General features: G+C 54.9%; 1 protein-coding gene across 9 annotated transcripts in view; it reads left to right on the top strand.

Annotated features, from left to right (window-relative positions):
* Nucleotides 1-21,901, top strand: part of AFAP1L2 (actin filament associated protein 1 like 2) — a 113,644-nt gene that overhangs the window by 85,735 nt on the left and 6,008 nt on the right. For 6 of the 9 annotated variants that reach the window (XR_011382248.1, XM_070057184.1, XM_070057183.1 and 3 more), the window contains 7 exons: nt 4,586-4,791; nt 5,994-6,173; nt 9,449-9,538; nt 10,985-11,072; nt 11,852-11,956; nt 13,270-13,481; nt 15,198-15,343. Coding sequence is in view for 8 of the 9 variants with exons in the window: in XM_070057184.1 (XP_069913285.1) it covers nt 4,586-4,791; nt 5,994-6,173; nt 9,449-9,538; nt 10,985-11,072; nt 11,852-11,956; nt 13,270-13,481; nt 15,198-15,343 (1,027 nt within the window). In the remaining variant the exon portion in view is untranslated. Of the gene's footprint in view, nt 1-1,682; nt 1,767-4,585; nt 4,792-5,993; nt 6,174-9,448; nt 9,539-10,984; nt 11,073-11,851; nt 11,957-13,269; nt 13,482-15,197; nt 15,344-21,901 lie in introns of all 9 variants that reach the window. The other 3 variants (XM_051823656.2, XM_008270545.4, XM_008270546.4) reach the window with 1 other exon arrangement.

The raw sequence follows: 21,901 nt of genomic DNA on the forward strand, positions 1-21,901 counted from the left end.
CCCACCACTCAGGTTCAGGGATGGCAGACAGACAGCAAGTAAAGCTAGAATGCTGTGGGTAGAGGTGAGTGTCAGGATGAACAGGAAACAGGGGCTGGGCTGCAGCAGCAGGAGTGGGTGGTGACTTTAGGCAGGTAAGGAAGGCCTCCATGATGGTCAGACTTTGGTTAGATCCCTGAATGAGGTGGGACTGGGTCTGCAGAGCCCTGCAGGAAGAACCTTCCAGAAAGCACAGGATACCCAAAGGCCCTGAGGCAGGAGAGCTCTTGGCATATTTGAGGACCGACCAGGAGGCCAGCGTGGCAGGAGCAGGTGAGTAAGGAGGAGTGGCAGGAGAGGGGCTGCACTGAGGGCTTTGGCTTCTCTCCGAATGAGGCTGCAGGCCCTGGGAAGGCTGCTCGGCGACTGAGCCCGGGCACTGGGTGACCGGCCTCTGTGGTTGGGGCTCACGCTGCAACTCTGTGTCCTTGGCCAGTGGTTCGCAGCCTGGGGAAGGTGGATTTCCACGTGGGGGCTGTGACATCAGACCAAAACCCAGGGCGCGGCACTGTGTCCAGGCGCGTCTTGAAGCTGGAAACGGTGACTCACGCGGTGAGCACCTCCGTGTGTCCCGGGTCTGTCTCTCGGGCGTGGCCTGCACCTGCCGGGGCCTGCCTCCTGGACACACCTGCGAGCCTGTGTGTGGTACAGACACCGCATCTCGATAAAAACAAGTGGTCAGAGAGACTGGGCTTCTTGGGATTTGTCTCTTGACTGTGGCTCACCTTGGCTGTAGCCAGGGCTAGGTAGGTAGGGGCCGCTGCCCGGACAGCCAGGAAGCTCTATGAACGAGGAAATCCAGAGTGTGCTAAAGGCAGGGGTGCATTGCCTCCAACAGAATCGGGGTGACTTGGGGAGAAGTGGTCACACTTGGCACACAGGGAGGGCTGCACTTGGGTGACCAGCTGGCTGCAACCCCACACCTGGTTGGGCAGCAGGCATGATGCTATGGTAGGAGGAAGGAGGGCCAGGGTCCAGCCCCGGGCGTCGATGGTTGACACAGCCAGCTAGCTTACTTCCTGCCAAAGGCCAGCTGTGTGGGCTTCTGTCCTGCGGTCCCAGTAGTATCCCCTGCCCCATACAGCTGCCCTGGGCTTGGGTCCCCATCCGAGTAGTTGCTGAGTGATCGCCCTGGTGGCCTGTGCATGCCCGAGATGTCACACGTGCCACTTATAATGTCTCATGCTGGGGTGATGCCAGCGCTGTGATAAGTGACCCCAGTTTCAGTTTCTGATCACTCGGCAGAGACCTGTTTCTCCCTCACGTAGCAGTCAGCGTGGGTATTGCTGTGTCTCAGGTAGGAGCCCAGGGACCCCCAGGACTCAGCAGAGAGACAGCAGAGTTCCCATCAGCTTCCTGGAAGTGCCAGCCAGGAGGGGCGCCATTACTTCTGCCCGTGTCCTGTGGGTGACTGGTGGTCACGTGGTCACCTCTGGGCAGAAAGAGGGCTGAGAAATGACATCCTTGGCCAGGCTGTGGCCTCTCCTGCTGAGCACACCCCACCCCCCAGGTCCAGCACTAGCTGCGGGGACCCTGTGGCCGTGCCTGGGTCTCTCTGTCTCTCTGTGTCTCTGCTCTTGGGCAGGTCCCTGTCCTCATCTTATCTTTCTCCTCTTGCCTCTGTGCCTCTGGACATCGTGAAGGTCATGCTGGCCGAGTTCTCCCTACTGAGGTTCCCAGATGGGTGCAGGTGCCCGAAGGAGTCATTTACGCCACAATCACCTTGGGTACTGCTTAGCCGGAGTTGCCTGCTGCCTGCTTGCTCTCAGAGATGGGTGCCTGCCCTGGGGACATGCATGTGTCCTGCATGTGCACGGCCGTGTGTCATTCTTCCAGATGAGTGACTTACGCTGCCTTCCACAGACCCCCTGCCTGTGGCTTTGGGACACATGATTGGAAGTCCCCGCGTGTGCATGGCTCTCTCCCCTGGGCTCCCAGGACATCCTGCAGGACATGGGGATGGGGGTGCACCCTGGCCCTCGGCCTTGGAAGCCGGGGATCTGAATTCAGAACACCCGCCACGCGTGGTGTGCCGGGACCCTTTCAGGGTCAGGAAGATTTTTAGGATGTCTGCCCTGCGTTTCTCCAGCGACTCCAGCTCCTGAGATGTGCTGTCTCAGCTCAGTGAGCAGGTGCCCCATGGAGGAGGATGGGCAGGTGTTGGGATTCTCCATGGGACACGGGGCAGCCGCAGATGCACAGAGCAGCGGGGACTCAGCCAGTTTCTTCCTGCTGTACCATGTCGCTTCCTTCCGATCTTTTGTGTCCCTGAAGGAAGAAGCCCAGTGATACTATGTCATTTTTATTTCATTTACTTTTTTTTTTTTTTTTGAAGACTTACTTGAAAGACAAACTTAGAGCGAGAGAGAGAGAGGAGATTTTCCATCTGCCGGTTCACTCCCCAAATGGCCACAATAGCCAGGATTGGGCCAGGCTGCTGCCAGAAGTCTAGAGCTCCATCCAGGTCTCCCATGTAGGTGGCAGGGGCCCAAGCACTTGGGCTGTCTTCCACTGCCTCCCCAGGTGCATTAGCAAGAAACTGATCAGAAGCAGAGTAGCTGGGCCTTGAACCAGCGTTCACATGGGATGCCAGCATCACAGGCAGCAGCTTAACCCACTGTCCCACAGTGCCGGCCCCTTCACTTGCTGTACAGTAATGCAATACGGACAAAATCACCAGTCCTAGAACCCTATCAGATCAACTGTTTCAAGTTCCCTCTGTTGCCCTCTAGAGCTGCCCTGTCCGCGTGGGCTGTTCTAGTTATGCTTTCTCGTGCGGCGTCATGTCTGAGGATCTGGCTTTGCAGACCAGCTCGCAGAGTTGTCATTGACCATGGCTGCATGGTGTGCTCCTCCATGAAGGAAGTCACTCATTGCTGAGCCGGAACCTTCTGCTGTTGATCAGCACTTGCGTGAATGTCCTCTCTCGCGTGGAACATTCCTCTCGCCTGTTGCTTTAAACACTAGTTTCTTTCCTTTTTTTTTTTTTTTTTTTTTTTTACAGGCAGAGTTAGACAGTGAGAGAGAGAGAGACAGAGAGAAAGGTCTTCCTTCTGTTGGTTCACCCACCAAATGGCTGCTACGGCCGGCGCACTGCGCCAATCCGAAGCCAGGAGCCAGGCGCTTCCTCCTGGTCTCCCATGCGGGTGCAGGGCCCAAGCACTTGGGCCATCCTCCATTGCCTTCCCAGGCCACAGCAGAGAGCTGGACTGGAAGAGGGGCAACCAGGACAGAATCCGGCACCGCCACTGGGACTAGAACCCGGTGCGCCGGCACTGCAGGTGGAGGATTAGCCTAGTGAGCCGCGGCGCTGGCCAAAACACTAGTTTCTTAGGAGAATCTCCCAGAACTAGGAGTGTTGGACCAGAGGGTGGGTGTTTTATGGCCCATTAAGCAGGCTGCCACGTTGCTCCCTAACAGGCCTGCCCTGCGAGAGACCAGGGCCCCACTGGGTGGCATGCGCTGTTTGATCTGTTTGTTCAATAAGCAGAAAATTATAAACTGGGCAGCTGTTTGTCTTAAGCCACAAAGAGGGGAATCAACACACTGCTTTTGAAGAAAATTACTATGACATGTTCAAAGTGTTATTTCTGGAAGTATCGTAACAAAATAAAATGCATTTTCGCTGGCGCTGGCGCTACAGTAACTAGCAGTGACCTTGTTCTGGTTTACTGCAGTCAGATCCAAGGGTGGTCCCGCTTCCATGGCACACAGGAACCATATAGATAGAAGGGGGCTTCTGGAATCTTCTGGGGAGACAGAGGGCCCATGAGTTGGCCATCTGTGGGGCTGCTGTGTGTGATTGTAGGTGATGGGCCCCTCTCTTAACTGTTGGGGCTGCCCAGGGAGGGAATGGAGGTAGTGAGTTCCCCGTCCGTGGGAAATCCAGACGGAGCGTCAGGGTTGTGGCAGACAGGGTTCCCATGCAGAGCCTCAGATGAGCCCAGGAATCCTGCGCTGGTTCCCTTTCCTCCATGCCCTGCTTTTTCAGGGATTGCTTGACTGATTGATCAATTGACTGGCCGATTGACTGATTGATTGATTATGCTCACATGGTTTTGATTGGCCTTGCAGAGAGCAGCGCGCCCTGCAGAAGGGAGCAGAGCTCTTGCAGGGCAGTGGGGGCAGAGGCGGGAAACTGAGGCAGGTGGTGCCCAGCGGGTGCCTGCTGAGTGTGGGGACTCCGGAAGCAGCAGGAACGAGAGGTTGGTTGGTTGCCAGGGGCAGAGGAAGGCAAAGGGGACAGGGGACAGACTCTGAAGGATGACAGCGGGTTTTTAAAAAGTGTGCCATGACCAAGAGGGGTCCTTAGGGATGGGAAGGCGGCCACCGTCTCCAGAAACTCATTTCCTGCAGCTGGCTGTTCGGAGTGAACGCGCCCTCCTCTGACCCTGGCAAAAACCAGACGGGGTGGCAGGCGGGTGGCCTGCTGACGGCACAGCCAGGCCCTGGGAAGACGTCCTGCTGGTCCCTACCCCCAAACTCGACCCTGACCACCACCAGGCATGCTTTCTTGGGCCCCTGACTGAGCCCGTTCTCCTTGCAGAGGACGGGGAGGCTGTGAGCAGCTCCTATGAGTCCTACGACGAAGAGGAAAGCAGCAAGGGCAAGGCGGCCCCCTACCAGTGGCCCTCACCCGAGGCCAGCATCGAGCTGATGCGTGATGCCCGCATCTGCGCCTTCCTGTGGCGCAAGAAGTGGCTGGGCCAGTGGGCCAAGCAGCTGTGCGTCATCAGAGACACCCGGCTCCTGGTCAGTGTGTTCTCCATGGGGGGATGGGGCTGAGGGCCTTTCCATGGTGGGAGACTTGAACTTCTCCCTGACCGGGAATTCTGGGTGGGGACGAGTGGGTTTTTCCTGAACTGGAGAGGCCTGGTCATTTTCATCAGGCTCTCAAAGCAGGGTGGTGACCACCGCTGCCCCCCACCCCCCCCCGTCCATACACCCTTTGTTGAGCCAGACCCGTTCTGCACCCCCTCCCATCCCTTCTCTGTGTCCCGAGCACCAGAGCCGAGTCAGGCTCCCCCCACCCCCACTTCTGTCATCAGCACCTCCCCAGACCTGCGCTATTTCAAGTCACTGATTCCAAGTCCAGTCTCATGGAGGAATCAGAAGCCCTGACTCTGACCAGAGTCCTGCTTCCTGTTGTTTTAAATTAAAATTCAGTTCATGTGCTGCCTTGAGTTCCCACGGAATTCTCATAAATACCTTTGCATCGCTGCTCTGTGAAGATGTTGTTTCAGGTGGTCCCATTCTGCACCCCTTACGATGGTAAGGACCCCGTTTTCCAAACGAGCAGCTGGGGGGCCCAGTGCTCTCAGAAAGCCCCTCCTCTCTGCTAACTCGGCATCCTCCCCACCAGGCAGGCAGTAGGCTTGGTTCTTGTAACCCGGGGGTGGTCTGCTGCGGAAGCCGGGGTGCAGAGAGGTGGGGAACAGGAAGTGATTGCTCCACTTTGCGTCTGTGGGAGACACAGATGCGCTCCCACGAACGACAGGGATGTGCCCTGTGACTGCGTCACCAGGTGATTTTGCTGTCCCATGAGCTCCATGGCGTGCACGCAGATGGCTGCGACGTCCCCAGGCTATATCCTCTCGCAGGATTCCCCCTCATCCATGAGGCTCATGTTGGCTGGGATGTCATCAGCCAGCACATGCGTGTCTCCGGGAGCACCCCTCCCCTCAGGGCTGGAGAAAGCACCTGCCATTTGGATTATCCCAGGGCCCTGCAGCAGTGAGAAGGAGGCTGGAAGGGAACGGAGAGAATCCAATGTTGAGGGCAAGGGCTGTTGATTAAGGTCAAGGTCAAGGCTCTGGGCCTCCTTTCGGTGTCCAGCCTTCTGGTTTGGGGGTAAAGTCGTGCTCCAGGGGGTCCTGCAGTGTCCTGCGACCCCGGCTTTGCAGAGCCTGACTCGGCCCCCCTGGCCAAGCATTCTCTCGTCTCTTCCCTCCCAGTGCTACAAATCCTCCAAGGACCACAGCCCTCAGCTGGACGTGAACCTGCTGGGCAGCAGCGTGGTGCACAAGGAGAAGCAAGTGCGCAAGAAGGAGCACAAGCTGAAGATCACGCCCATGAACGCCGACGTGATCGTGCTGGGCCTGCAGAGCAGGGACCAAGCCGAGCAGTGGCTCAGGGTGAGGGCCCCAGGAGCAGGGGCGCGGCCCGGGGCTGCCGGAGTTCTAGCTCCCACGCTGCGGTCGATGGTGCAGGGTCCCCGGGGCTTGCTGTGGTCTAAGCAGTGGCATCGGTGTCATGGAGGTGAGGGTGGTGCTATCCCGTAGTCTGAATCTTCAGCGGCCTGGACGTGGCTGTGGCTGGATTCTGTTGGCCTTTTTGCTTCTAGTGAGGCACCCCTATCTCTTTAGTGGAAAACAACAGACGCCACTGCCATTTGTTTCGTATTTATCAGATTACCAGCTAACCACCCTGGGGGTAGTGGGCAATGTGAATGTACCCATTTTATAGGAGTGGAGATTAAGGCTCCGAGGGCAGAGGCAACCAAGCAAGGCCACCTGTCAAGTGAGTGGCATCATTGGATTCCTGTCCTAGGCCTGGCTGACCATAGTGCTGGCTTTCCTGCCACTACAGACACACATGGTCACGTCTGCCCGCACTCAGCCAAGGTGTGGTGATGGAGAAGCTCCTGGGCACGTGCCCAGCTGCCCCAGGTTCAAGATGAGCTTGATGATTCCAGCAGGTGTAAGGTTTGCACCAGGAAAGGGACCCACAGTTCCAGAAGTGTCTTCAAACTCAGCAGGCCCCTCGTGAGGTCTATGAGAGGCCTTTCCCCTCCTAGTTGCTGGCCCCTCCACACTGTGACCATGCAAATGCATTGCCATTGTAGGAGCACTGGACTTGCCCCCATCCCGCCCTGCCTGCCACCCTGGCTAGCATAAGCACTGGGGTGGGCCCATCAGAAACAGACCTGGCCTTTTTTTTTTAAGGACTTATTTATTTGAAACTCAGAGTTAGAGAGAGAGAGAGAGACATACACACACACACACACACACACAAACACACACACGTTCCATCTGCTTGTCTTCTCCCCAGATGGCCGCAATGGCCAGCACTGGGCCAGGCTGAAGCCAGGAGCTTCTTCCAGGTCTCCCACGTGGGTGTCAGGGCCCAAGCACTTGGGCCATGTTCTGTTGCTGTCCCCAGGCCACTCAGGAAGCAGGATTGAAAGTGGAGCAGCTGGGGCACAAACCGGCACCCATTTGGGATGTGCTGGCGTTAACAGGTGGAGGCTTTACCTGCTATGCCATAGCACTGGCTCCCTGGCCTACTTTATTAAAGCATGACTGAAAACAGTACCTGCCCAGGGCTCTGGCCACCTTGAACACTGAGCACCCCTGATTTGGAGCAGGTGGGCTGTTTTTGTGAACCCACTAAATGTCTTGAGAATCACTGGCCTGGCGGAACCAAGCTTCTGGGAGGAGGTGGCAGGTGCATCAGTCCCTACTGCACGTTTTTCAGGTGGTTAAAGAGAATGACATAGAACAGGAAAGGCCCCTGCACTGCTTGTGGGTTCTTCATAGGGGGCTCTGGGGGCATGTTAGCTCCAGAAGGCCAAGCCTGGGCATTTAAGAGCCAGGGTTCCAGGTTCAAACCCTGACTTGACCCTTTTTTAGCTGAATGATCTTGGATGGGTACCTTCTTGCACACACAGTGCCTTCCAGTGCTGTCCCTGGAGTCTACTGAGTGCTCTGTGAACTTGGCTGGTGTAGGTGAGAGCGCTGAGGGCTCCGAGAGGGAAGAGTCGGTCCTGGGTTGCAGAGCAGACTCAGACCCAGAGCTCTGGTTGGGCTTTGGCCTCTCTTGCCCAGGTCTCCAGTCCTTATGCCAACCCCCCCCCCCCAGCCTCCCTCACTGTGCATTCCCGTACACATTTGCATACACGTACATGCAGACACACATGCACACACACACACACACACACACACTGCTCTTGCTCCTGGTTCCCAGCGCTGTTTGTCCAAGTGCTCAGACTCATGGTTACTTCCCCCAACCCCCAGCCCTCCCTGCCTCAAACTCTCACGCCCTCCTCCCGAGAGCCCCAGACAAGAAGGCTTTCAGGAGGCTTGGCCCACCTGTCCAGCCTCTGCAGGGAATCGTCCTCCCGGGTCATGTAGGTGGCACTGGCTGTCCGTGCCCAGCTCGGAGAAGCTGCCACTCTTGCAGGAGCTGGGCAGCTGGGGCCGAGGGCTCTCTTCCTGGAGCTTGGTCAAGCCTGTCTTCCTTCCTTGGGCCTCTGCGTCCCAATCCCACGTAATCACACCTGTGCCAGCATAAGGTAGGGGGATGGTAGTGACTGCGAGGTGCTGAGTCTGGGTGAGAGTCCCGGAAAAGGAGGACACCAGGCAGGGCTTCTCCAGAGAGGCAGACCCCGTCACCACCCACCCACCCACCCAGTGCGTGCCCTAAAGCCCTGGAGCCTGAACTCCTGGCCTGGTGGCGCTTCCCTTGGGCAGGGGCCTGCATGTATTCAGCCAGACTAATGAGGACAGTGGTGCACGGCCTGCCCCATCTGAGACCTCACTGTGCATGAGTGCCCGTCTTACAGAGGTGGTGACTGACGCTTAGACCTGAGGTCGCTTGGCTTGTCTGCAGATCCCAGCCACCCGCCCCTTCCCGTGGTGCTGGGTTGCATATCCAGTGTGCACCGAAGTCCCGAGCTAGAGTGGGCCCCAAAGTGAGAGATGCTAGAACTTTCCACGACTCCCTGGCTGCCCTTCCTTTTGTTCTTTGTTCTCATTTCAAACACATGGCCACAAACTGCACGAGGCACACTGAAAAGGGAGCTCTTTGAAGTTGCGTCTGCTAATCTGTGGCTCCGGAGCACCTGTGCATGTCCAGGGAGACACCCCCCCCCCCCGAGATCCCTGAGGTGGCCCCTGGCTCAGAAGTGGGAAGGACCTTGCCGTCCTCGCCATGCAGTGACATCAGAGCTGCCTCTGACCTTCCCTCTGCCTGCAGCCCAAGCCCTGAGTGCCGGTGGGGGGCGGGGGGGGGGGGTCGTGGCCCTGGGGACAGCTGGTGTGACAGCAGATGAGTCTGGGGAGCAGGCAGTGAGAATCCCACGGCCCCTCCCCCCCAAAGCCAGAGGACCACCCAGCAGAAGCAGGCATTCCCCACGCACCCCTGCCTGGAATGGTGGCAGGGAGGGGGCTCGTGGAGTCGAGGGGTGGCTTTGCCCCAGGACGCTGCAGGGCCTGCAGGAAAGGCCTGCCCGGCTGCATCCCAGGCCACAAGGGGTCCTGGCGGGCATGGATGTGGCTCTCTGTTCCTTAGAAGTGGCACATCTCCCCCCTCCCCAGCTGCCAGATCTCCCGCATCACTCTGGCTGTGCGTGGTGGCCAGAGGGCCTCGGGGACCTTGGCCTGTGCTGATCGCTCTCCTCTGGCCTCAGGTCATCCAGGAGGTGAGCGGCCTGCCTTCCGAGGGGGCGTCCGAGGGAAACCAGTACACCCCGGATGCCCAGCGCCCGCCTGGCCAGAAGGTAAGTCTTTGCCCTGCCTGGGGGGACAGGGAAGCATGCAGTTCCTTCCCCGTGACAGCCAAAAGTGAGGAGTTGGGAGCCGCATTTCTGAATTTCAGCCCACAGAGTAAGAAGATACACTGGCTGGATGAGGGAAGCAGTTTTGGCTTGGCAGGAAAATGGATGAAGCTGGTGTGGTCCTCAGGTGCTTTCTTGCTTGAGGGGGAAGTGTTAGGGAGCCAGAGTGACTGCCCAGCAGGGAGGGTTCCCTATGTGGCTCTGCTGCCCCACTAATTCCCAGGGGAGCCATCGCAAGGCTGCTCCCCCCACCCAACCACCACCACCACCAAAACAGCCTGGCTGCTCCTCTGCACGGGACCTGGCGGGACCTTAAGAGTCAAGATCGCTGAAGCTGGGTTGAATGCCAGCTGCGGGAGGAGCCTCGTGTGCATGCAAGGCCATGGCTCATGTCCCTGAGTCTCTGCAGGGGCGTCCCTGAACTCCAGGCATGCCCACAACAGCTACAGGGTCACTGGGTCTCCTCCTGGGGTACTCGTCCTGGGCAGGGAGGAAAGCAAGAGGTACAGAGGGCTTGGCAGGGAGGAGGCCCTAGTTCCCTGCACGCACTGGCCGTGCCCTGGGGAGAGGCCACAACCCGGGAGAGTGACTTGGAGTGGAGGCGTTTACTGTTTTCGTTCACGCCTTGGGCACTGATGGGAAAACACAGGTTGGGGTTGAAGTTGAGTGCTCCTAACGGGGATGAGAACCAAGGGCTTGTGAGCCTCTTGTCAGGGAGGCCCTAGCCGGCTCTCCAGAGGCCCTGTAGAGGAGGCTTGGGCAGAACATTCTGGATGCTTTGGGTGTTAGCAGCGGTGGCAGCTACAGTTTTCTAGGAACTGTTTCTAGTCCCCAGCAGCCCTGCAGATGCACACTGGGCATCGTCCCTGTCCGGCATGCATGGGAGTGAGGCTCAGAGCACCGGCCAAGGCTGCAGGGTGTGGGAGTCAGGACGGGACTCGTGGTCCACCCACGTGTACGAGGCATACTCCCCTCCGGAGGCCGGTGGGTTGCTGTACGGTCGCCTCGCGCTCCCGATTTGGGTGGCTCCCAGCTTGGAGGCAACTTCCCTGGGGCTGCCTAGCTGCCCTCCCACCGGCATCAGAGCCACCGTTGAGGAGGAGGAGCAGCCCTTAGGAGGACTTGTAGATGAGATGTTGGCCTAGGGATGGGAAGGTGCTCTGAGCTGGGGCAGGGCACCCCATGAAGGGAGGGTGAAGGTGGGTGCTCTCGAGAGCCCCAGGGAGCTGCTAAGCCAGTGCCCTGCCACTGACCTGGACTTTGCAGTTTGGGTGCCAGTGGGGGCTTGGTCTGGTGCCCCCCGGACTCTACCCGAGAGCCATTGATTATTTCTCCAAGGGAACCGTTCCCAGCCAGTGGCTCCTGCTCATCTCTCTCTCTCACCCACAGCCAGATATAGCAGAGAAGTACCTGTCGGCTTCCGAGTGTGGAGGCCCCATGGACGGCTACCAGCCTGAGATCCCGGAGACCAAAGATGGTAATGATGCCGTGGCTCCTGTCCGTGAGCGGGGGAGGGGGTGGTTCCCAGCAGGTGCGACTGGCCTCCTGGGTCAACCCTGGTTGATCCAGGTTACTCATTGTAACATGGTTTCCAGTGTGTAAGCTGCTTGGAAATACTGCCCTGGAGAGATCCAGGAACAAGGGAGAGGTGGCCAAATTGAAGTTAGGTTTCCTGAAGAGGCTGGAAATAGAATCTCTCTCAGCCCTTCTTGTTTGTCACCCCTATTTCCAGTCTCCTGGGGCCAGTGCAGTGTGTTAAGATCCTGAGGTGCTTACCTATCCCAGAGGAAGCTGCTGTTCCCTCTAGAGCCTGGGCATCCCAGTTTGGGGAGCAGATGCATACGTGTGTGTGTGTGTGTGTGTGTGTGTGCATGTGTTGGGATGAGTGGATGTTGAAATGGTTAAGGCATGTGTGTGTGCGCGTGTGTGTATCACAGGGATGAGTGGATGTGGGAATGGTTAAGGCATGTGTGTGTGCACGTGTGTTGGGGTGAGTGGATGTGATGGGAATGGCTAAAGCAGGTATGTGTGCAGGTGTATGTGCCAGGATGAGTGGATGTGGGAATGGCTAAGGCACGTGTGTAGGTGTGCACACACATGTGTATCACAGGGATGTGTGGATGTGGGAATGGACAAGGCATGTGTGTGCACATGTATGTGTGCACATGTAACGGGGTGAGTGGATGTGGTAGGAGTGGCTAAGGGTGCTCGAGGAGCCCAGTGCGATGCTGACCACCCTCTCTGTCATCTCCACAGTCAAGAAGAAGTGCTCTGCTGGCCTCAGGTTGAGCAACCTCATGAACCTGGGCAGGAAGAAGTCCACCTCCCTGGAGCCGCCGGAGAGATCCCTGGAGACAGCGAGTAAGAATCGTAGCTGCCCCCAGGACCTGAGGGCTCCCACACTGGGCAGCTGCAGCTGGCCCCAGAAAGCGAGGCAGGGGCTGTCAGGGCTCGCTGAGAGCTCAGAGCATGGTTTGGGAGCCCGGATCCTGCCGGAGGTCTACACAGCAGCCACACATGCCCCTGGGGCCCTGCGACCCCCGGCAGGGCCGGAGAGAACACAGCTGCTCTTCTTCCCCCAACCTGGGGAACTTCTGAGTGCACCCAGAGTACCCTTAGGTCCAGAGGGCTGCGATGGGTGTGTGCAGCATCTGCATGGTAGCCCTGGGCTCTCCTTCTGCCCCTTGCTACCGTGGTGTGAGGATAACGGGATGCAGAGATAGCCATGACACGCCCATGTGTCCCACGCTGGGCTGGGCTGGGCTGGGCTGGGAGGCGGCTGTCACTTTCACCTGTTGCTATAGTTCATCCTGACTGACGTCTGGAGTGGCCACCAGCCACTTAGCATGCACCAGGTGTCTACTCTGCAAGCCAGTGTGCCTGGAGAGGCAAGCCAGAGGGATGTCAGCCCACCACATGAGCACGTGGGGCTGCGGGGTGGAGTGGGGTCGAGGTATGTGTGTTGGAGTATGCAGTATACCGGCACGGCCTGGTCACTGCCCTCTGGAGGGCGCCTTTGCCCAAGGCCAGGAGAGCTGTGCTGCCCGCCTGCAGCTGCTATGCAAAGGAAGAAAGAAAATGCGCTTCGAGATTCCCAGTCTCCGTGAGATAGAAGAAGCACCATAAGTTCTGGAATTAAGATTCTAGAGGGCCTGCGCCGCGGCTCACTAGGCTAATCCTCCGCCTTGCAGTGCCAGCACACCGGGTTCTAGTCCCGGTTGGGGTGCCGGATTCTGTCCCGGTTGCCTCTCTTCCAGGCCAGCTCTCTGCTGTGGCCAGGGAAGGCAGTGGAGGATGGCCCAAGTGCTTGGGCCCTGCACCCCATGGGAGACCAGGAGAAGCACCTGGCTCCTGCCATCGGATCAGCGCGGTGCGCCGGCTGCAGCGCACCAACCGCGGCGGCCATTGGAGGGTGAACCAACGGCAAAGGAAGACCTTTCTCTCTGTCTCTCTCTCTCACTGTCCACTCTGCCTGTCAAAAAAAAAAAAAAAAAAAAAAAGACTCTAGAGAAAACTCAGGAGGCCCAGAGGTGCTACTAGCCCTGGACAGCTGTGGCTTTAGGTCCTCGCGGACCCTCCCACAGGTGCCTGCAGTCTTGGAGCCCCGCCCCCGCAGGTGCACCTCCACCGGAAGCCTCACCCCGCCTGCCCTGTCTCCGCCTCTCCCCCTGCAGGTTATCTGAACGTGCTGGTGAACAGCCAGTGGAAGTCACGCTGGTGCTCCGTCAGGGGCAGTCACCTGCACTTCTACCAGGACCGGAACCGGAGCAAGGCAGCCCAGCAACCCCTCAGCCTGGTGGGCTGTGAGGTGGTCCCAGACCCGAGCCCCGACCACCTCTACTCCTTCCGCATCCTGCACAACGGCGAGGAGCTGGCCAAGCTCGAGGTGCGGCTGGCCCGGGGGACAGGCAGTAGGGAAACTACGGGGTGGCCATCGTTGCAACGGGCTGCCCGCCTCCAGCTGTAGTCCCAGCAAGGCAGGACCGATGGAGCCGTGTGCTGTGACTCCCTTTGTCCGGGATTGTGTGTGTTTTAAACTTTCCATTCCTTTTCTGACCTCAGGGTGGTTGTGCCATAGGAGTGGGACAATGAGCCGCTTCCTGCTCTTGGGGCAGGAGTATTTATAACTCCCTGAGTGGCTGGAAAGGCTTCTGGAGACGGAAAGTGGGTGTGCTGCTGTGTATGTGTGACCGACAGGGAGAGCCGCTGGGCCTGGTGAGCCCAGGGCGGATCTGGCTGGCAGAATGAGCTTTGGAATACAATGACGTTTCTCCACTCCCCACCCTGTGTGATGGGATGGTGCATGTACAAAAATAAGAGGTGACATAATGCCTTGCAATGAGCCGGGGCAGGCGGAGCCCAAGGTCTTGCCCCATTCACTCCCCTGCACTGGGTCCTGTCTCTGGGGTCTTCATCCCAAGTTTGATCTAACACTGCCCTCTGGTGGTGAAAAGGCCCACAAAGCAGTTGCTTCCCAGGGACAAGCTCATTCATCTATATTCATTGACAGATACTGGTGTCAACTCAGTGCAACACGGTGAACCAGAGAGCAAGAGACGAGATGCTGCCTGTGCTCCTGGAACTGTAGCTTCTCGTTTGAGGGTGTGATGTTATTCAGCTGATCACCCCACTCGTTGCCTACAGTTACTGGCAGAGTGAGAGGGAATGCGTGTGTGGGGTGTGTGTGTGGGGGGGGTGGATCCTAGGCACAGTGGAGCCCCTGGTGGATGTCAAGGGAGGGTGCATGCTCAGACCGGGGTTTGAGACACATCTTCCAGCTACTGGCTGGTGGAAGGGGGACCAGGAGGGACACACAGAGCCGGCCCTGCCGCAGCTGCCTGGAGCAGAGATGGTGAGAGGCTACAGTGTGAAAGGCCACGTTGGGAAACCCAGATGGAAAGGAATGGGAGAGGGAACCAACTGGAAGGCAGAGTGTGGCATTCGGGGCGGTAGAGCCGTGTGGGGTGACATGAGGTATCAGCCACTTTTCTCATGAAAAGAAACTTGTAGCTTTTATAGGATTCTCAGGGGTGTTTTTTGTTGTGGTGGTTCCTTGTCGTAAAGGCAAGAAACAACACTGGCACTGTTAGGGACGTCCCCGCTGTGGGTTTTATGTAGCACGCGTTGTCTCCTGAGAAAGAACCGACCCCCAGACTCTGCGGCACTTAGCTGGTGAGGCAGCAGAGCTTGTCCGCCTGGTGAAAGGTGTTAGGGCACCCCGACCTTCTGGACTTCAGAAAGAAATGGGGCCTTAATTCTCAGCAGAGGCCCAGGCAGTCTGGTATGTGTGGGTTTAGGCATGTGATCACTTGCAAATGGAAGTATGGACCCAAATTACTGGTGGCACTATTGTTTTAGGAGTTAGTAACTCTGAACAGATAACGATGTTAGTAGTCATTGCCTGGTGATCGAGCCCTCCTCGAACCCTGTCTGGAAGCCACGTAATGCTTGTGGCATGTCCGCAGCATCGTTAAGGGGGGACCAAGATGTCGGTGACTGGACAGGTTACTGGGGAGGGAGCCTGGCCCCCCGACTGCCTCTGAGGCTTGCTGGGGGCAAGGGCAGGTGTGACAGGCTGCTCTGGTCTCTCCCACTCCTTCAGGCCAAGTCCTCGGAGGAGATGGGCCACTGGCTGGGCCTCCTGCTCTCCGAGTCCGGCTCCAAGACAGACCCGGAAGAGTTCACCTACGACTATGTGGACGCCGACAGGGTTTCCTGTATCGTGAGTGCAGCCAAGAACTCCCTCCTGTGAGTATGAAGGACCTTCCTCCCCGCACCCTCCCGTGCCCAGCCGGGCTTCCAGACCTGCTGCCGGGCAGCCAGAGTGGCTGGCCACTGAGCGCACAGGCTCCAGGCCTGCTCTGCCCCACGGCAGGAAGAGGCGAGGCCTGAGGACGCGGAGCTACCTCCGGAGGCCCGGCTGAGAGCTGGGAGCCGTGCCTGGCCATGAGCTTCTGGGCTCTGGCTGGGTGCTCTGCAGTCCCCAGGGCAGGACTAGTTCCTTTCCTGACCTTGCACTGCCCCTCCTGTCAATTCAGCACTTCCCACAGGCCCACCCTGGAGCCCCCTGAGACCCGGATAAGCAGGGCTTCTGCCTCCAGTGAGCGAGTCAGGGTCCTAGGGCAGGTGGCAGAGTCGGTACCCGTGGGAGCGGGCCGGGCCACTGAAGTGCAACGTGTTCTTTCTTTTTTTTTTTTTAAAAAAGCTAGCTTTATAAAATTCTCTTGTGGGGTGCAGTGCCGTAGCACACACATCCACAGCCTGGTCTCTCCCAGGTTTTCTGTTCTCTTTCCTCCGTGTCTGGAGCCTCCCAGCTCCGCTCTCCCGGTTCCTTACACAGCATCGAATTCCCCACTGCGAGCTGAGTGCCCCAGCTGTGCTGCAGAACAGGTGGGACACCCACCCGTCCACCCAGGAGCCCCCTCCTCCCCATCCTGCCTTCTCGCACCCCTCCCAGCCTCTAGTAATGGCTGAGGACCGACTTGTTTTCAGCTCCACATTCGAGGTGCAGCGTTGGTCCTGACTTATTTCACGTAACGTGATCTGTGGTTCCACCCATGCTGCTGCAACAGCAGGACTGCGTTCCTGTTTATGGCTGAATCACATCCCACTGTGTGTGAGCTCACATTGCCTGCATCCATCCCTCCCCGAGGGACCCCCGGGCAGATTCCCTAGCTTGGCTGTCGTCCATGGTGCTGCATCGAGCACAGGCGTACAGGGATTGCTCTCTTGTGATTTCATTTCCTTCAGGAATATACCGAGGATGGGATGGTTGGCTCATGTGGTAGATCAGGTTTTGTTAAGGAAGCCCTATAGTGTTTTCCATAATGTCCATTCTAATGTGCATTCCTCTAATAGTATATAAGGGTTCCCTTTTATCCACATGCTCACCAGCATTTGTCTTTTTTAATAAATAAATAGTTTATTAGAAAGAGTTATATATATATATATATATATATATATAGAGAGAGAGAGAGAGAGAGAGAGAGAGAGAGAGAGATCTTCCGTCCACTGGTTTGCGTCCCATGTGGCCGCAATGGCCAAGGCTGGGCCATGCTGAAGGCAAGAGCCAGGAGCTTCTTCCAGTTCTCCCTGCATGTAGCAGGAGCCCAAACCCTTGGGCCATCTTCTGCTGCTTTTCCCAGGCCATCAGCAGGGAGCTGGATCAGAGGCAGAGCAGCTGGAACAAAAACTGGTGCCCATATGGAATGATGCTGCAAGCAGTGGCTTTACCTGCTATGCTACAATGCTGGCCCCATTTGTCTTTTTAATAAAAAAAAAATTATTTTATTTGAAAGGCATAGTGACAGAGAAAGAGAATCATGTCACCTGCAAACTGGGACAGTTTGACTTCCTCCTTTCCAATTTGTATGCCTTTATTTTTTTTTTCTTGCCTAATCGTTTGAGCTAAAACTTCTAATACTGTATTGAATAGGAGTAGTAAGAGTTGACTCCCTTGTCGGGTTCCAGATCTTAGTAGAAATGCTTTCAGCCATTCCCCATTCCGTGTGATGTTGGCTGTGGGTTTGTCATATATGGCCTTTATCATGTTGCATGTTGCTACGTGTTTTTTTTTATCATGAATGCATGTTGAATGCTACTGTTCCCTCTACATCTGTTGAGACGGTATGAGTTTTATGCTTCATTCTGTTGCTGTGATGTGTCCTGTTTATTGATTTTTGCATATCGTGAACCATCCCTGTATTCCTGGGGTAAATCCCGCTTGATCGTTGCGAATGAGCGTCTGGATATGATGCTGAATGTGAATTGCCAATACTTTCCTTGAGAACTTTTGCATCTGTGTTCGCCAGGGGTACTGGGCTGTAGCTTTTTTGTCACATCTGTGTCTAATTTTGGAATCAAGGTGACGCTGGTGTTGTAGAAAAAGTCTGGAAGGGTTCCCTCCTTTTTGGTTCTTTTGGAGTAGATGGAGAATTAGTGTTTATTATTTCTTACAAGTTTGGTAGAATTCAGCAGTGAAGCCATCTGACTGTAAGCTTTTCTCTGTTGAGAGACTTTTTTTCCTGATGGTTTTAGTACTCGTTTGTGGTCTGCACAGGTTTTCTGTGTCTTCATGGTCTAATTTTATAAATGTTAGATGCTGAGAAATGTATCTGTTTCCTATAGGTTTTCCAGTTTGTGGTGTACAGCTATTTATAACAGCTCAGTGCTCTTTTGTATCTTTGTGGTGTTAGTTGTAACAGTTCCTCTTTCATCTCTGATTTTGTGCTGTTTTCCCAGTCCAAAGGTTTATCAATTTTGTTTCTTCCAAAAAAATCGACATTTCATTGTTTTTTTTTTAAAGTTTCTGTTTCATTTATTTCTGCTCTAAGATGCATTGTTAGGTTGCTAATTGATAGTTGTGTTTTTTATGTAGGTTCTTATTTCTGTAAACTTCCCTCTTAGCACTTGTTTTTGCTGTATGCATCAGCTCTAGGCTTCCATTTTCATTAGTTTTAAGGAATTTTTATATCTCCTATTATTTTCAGTGCCCCTTTGTACACTAGGGAGCATGCTGTTGAGTCTCGGTGTATTTGTATGATTTGTTTCTTTTGTCACTGATTTTTTAACAATTTATTTTATTTTAAAAGCAGAGTTATGAGGGTGGGGGAGAAATCTGTCTTCCACCCGCTAGTTCACTCCCCAAATAACTCAACGGCCAGGACTGGGCCAGGCTGGAGCCAGGAGCCTGAAACTCCATCTGGGTCTCCTACGTGGCTGACAGGGACCCATGTACTTGGACCGTTATCTGCTGCTTTCTCAGGTGCACTAGCCAGGAGCTGGATCAGAAGTAGAGCTACCAGGACTCGAGTTGGTGCTCATATGGGATGCTGGTGTTAAAGGTAGGAGCTTAGCCTGCTGCAACACCATGCCAGCCCCATTGTTGCTGATTTCTATTTAATGCTATTACGTTGTGTTCAGAAACTTGAGCTCAGTTTTTAAAAAATCTGTTGTCCCAGGGGCTGGCACTGTGGCCTAGCAGGTAAGGCGCCATCTGCAATGCTGGCATCCCATATGGGCGCTGGTTCCATTCCCGGCTGCTCCACTTCCAATCCAGCTCTCTGCTGTGGCCTGGGAAAGCAGTAGAAGATGGCCCAAGTCCTTGGACCCCTGCACCCACATGGGAGACCAGAAGAAGCTCCTGGCTCCTGGCTTCAGATTGGCAAAGCTCTGGCCATTGCGGCCATCTGGGGAGTGAACCAGCAGATGGAAGACCTCTCTCTCTCTCTGCCTCTCCTTCTCTCTCTGTATAACTCTGACTTTCAAATAAATATTTTTTAAAAATCTGTTGTGCCTTATTTTGTGGCCTGATATGTGCCCTATGTTAAAGAATACCCCATGTGCTGATGGAAAGGATGTGTGTTCTCCAGTTGCTAAATGGAATGTTCTATAAATGTCTGCTAGGTCCACTTGGTCTATAGTGTAGTTTATTTGTTTTGGGGTGGAGGGTTGGGTGACGCATCTGTTGATGAAAGCGGGGTGTTGAAGTTCCCTACTGTTACTGTAGTGAAGCTTCTCTCTCCCTTTAGATCCAAATGTTTGTTTTATAAAATTGGGTGCTCCTTTGCTTAGGTGCGTATACATGTAGTCATCAGATCTTGTTGACTTAAACCTTTAACCATTGTGTAGTGGCCATCTTTGTCTTTTACAATTTTTGTCTTAAACTATATTTTGTCTGATTTAAGGATAGCTACTCCTGCTCACTTCCGGTTTCCATTTGGATTTTCTATCCATTGGCTTTGCCTCTGTGTGTGTTTCTTGTGCTCAGCCTATCACTGAGTCTTGTGTAACCCTTCCAGCCAGTCTGCATCCTTTAACTGGGGCATTAATCTACATTCAGGGTTATCACTGATAGTGACTTAGTCCTGTCATTTTTTCTTTAAAATTTATTTTGAATATTCTTTGTTCTTTTGCTAGTGGATTTTATATTCTCAGCTTTCTTTCTGTGTGGAAGACTCTCTTAAGCGCTTTTGTAAGGCATTCTGGTGGTGATGAATTCCTTCAGTTTTTGATTGTTTTGGAAAGTATATTTCTCCTTCATTTTGAAAGATTTACTGAGTAATCTTGTCTGGTAATTGTGTTTTCTTTCAGAATTTGGGATGTGTTATTCCATTCCCTCCTGGACTGCAAGATTTCTGTTGAAAAATCTGTTGACCTAATGGGGGTTCCCTTAAAAGTGACCTGGTGCTACTCTTGCAGATTTTAGAATTCTTTTTATGTTGTATTCTTCCCCCCAAAGATTGATTATTTATTATTTATTTATAAAGCATAGTTATGGAGGGAGAAGGGAGAGAGGTATCTTCCATCTGCTGATTCATTCTCCAGATGGCCACAATGGCTAGAGCTGGACTGTGCCAAAGCCAGAAGCCTCTTCCAGGTCTCCCACATGGGTACAGGGGTCCAAGCACTTAAGCCATCCTTATGCTGCTTTCCCAGGCACATTAGCAGGGAGCTGGAACCAGCACCCACGTGGGATGCTGGCATTGCAGGCAGTGGCTTAACCCACTGCACCACAATGCCAGCCCCATGTTGGACTTTTGAGAGTTTAAGTACATACGTCACAGTGAGGATCTTCTCTTGTTGTATCTATTTGGGGGTCCTGGGAGTCACCTGTATTTGGATGTCAAAATCTCCAGATTAGAGAAGTCTTTAGTTGTTATTCCATCAAATAGGTTTATGCCTCTGTCCCTAATCTCCACTGGGGGAGGTCTCCCAAAATTTGAATATGTGTTCATTTGATGGCACCCCAAAGGCGTCAGAGGGCATGCTCATTTTTTTTTTATCTGAGATCTTTCAAAATATGTGCCTTCCAGTTCAGATATTCTTTCTTCTCATGACCTAGTCTGCTCTTGAGGTTTTCGTTGCCATTTTTATTTGGCTGAATTCATTTCTAAGGCTTCTGTGTGGTTCAAGATCTCTGATAAGTAGTGCATTCATATGCACTGATTTCCTAATTCCGTGTAATTCTCTATATTCTCTTCTGAGTAGCCCCGTAATCGTTCTGCTGCATTCTTGATCAGGTGTTTCATCAGTTTCCCTTTCTTTGGAGTCTGGTACTCAAGCGTTATTGGATGCTGTTTGGAGCATCATGTTGTCTTGCCTTTGGTAGCTGTTGTGTCCCTAGGTTGATGTTTGCCATGTCTGGAATATCAGTGGTTTCTATTAAAGGATGGCTTTAGGCGCTGTCATTATGATGTAGCAGGTTAAGCTGCTGCTCGAATTGCTGGCATCCCATACGGATGCTGGTTTGAGTCCTGGCTGCTCCACTTCCAATCCAGCTCCCTGCTAATGCACCTGGGAAAGTAGAGGAAGATGGCCCAAGTCCTTGGGCCCCTGGACCCACTTGGGAGACCTGGAAGAAGCTCCTGGCTTCAGCCTGGCTATTGTGGCATTTGGGGAGTGAAGCAGCAGATGGAAGGCTTTTTCCTGAACGTGTCTTCAGGTGTGAGTTCAGTAGGCTAATTGGGTTTAGTTCCAGTTGGACACCAGCGTGTGGTCGCCCTTTCCATGCTTTTCATAGTAGTCAGTGGTAGCATTAGTAGGGTTCTAGCCCCCCACTGAGAGGGAGGCGAGAGCCATGGAAGAGGGACGGTGCTGGGAGCACACTGGGCTGGCGCTGGGAGTGGGCTGTGAGCTCCTGCTGGAGGGAGGGACCAGAGCCCCGAGAGTGGCGTGCACACCCTCCTCTGCTGTTCTCGAGAAGGGGCTGGAGCAGCAGGAGTGGTACTGGCAGCAGGCCAGGCACATGCAGTCCCAAGGAGCGGTGGGCGCACTGGGCCAGGCTCATAGAAACCCTGGGTGGGAATCCCAGTGTGTGGGGGCCTTGGTGGCAGTGAGTGATGCCCTGGTGGAGGCAGGGGGACAGTGTCCCTACTTTGCCCTTTTGTATCACCTTTTATAGTGCTGCATGGGCTAGGGTGCTAGGGTTACCATTGTCCTGCAGGTCTGTTGGATTTTTGAGGTGACTGTTTTGCTAATGTGGTCGAGTGTCTGTGGGACCCCAGACGTGTGGGCACTTCACGATGGCCAAGATGGAGCCACACTGCTTCAGCTTGTGCTGTGGCCGATATGAGGGAGTGCGTCTCTGCATCAAAGCAACCCCGGGTTCTCCAGGCAGCTCTCCTTCCTGGGCTCCTGGAAGTGCTGTCTGGACCACTCCAGCAGGGAAGGCATTCGTGCAGATGGGCCCTGCTGTGATTCTCCCATCTACTCCTTCCCCCTGCAGCGTGGGCACCCCCTGCTGTGGGGCCCGGTCTAAGCTGCTGGTTGGCTTTGCTCCCTGTGTGCGCTGCCATCCCAGATCAC

Source organism: Oryctolagus cuniculus, chromosome 15 (genome assembly GCF_964237555.1).
Source record: "Oryctolagus cuniculus chromosome 15, mOryCun1.1, whole genome shotgun sequence".
NCBI lineage: Eukaryota > Metazoa > Chordata > Mammalia > Lagomorpha > Leporidae > Oryctolagus > Oryctolagus cuniculus.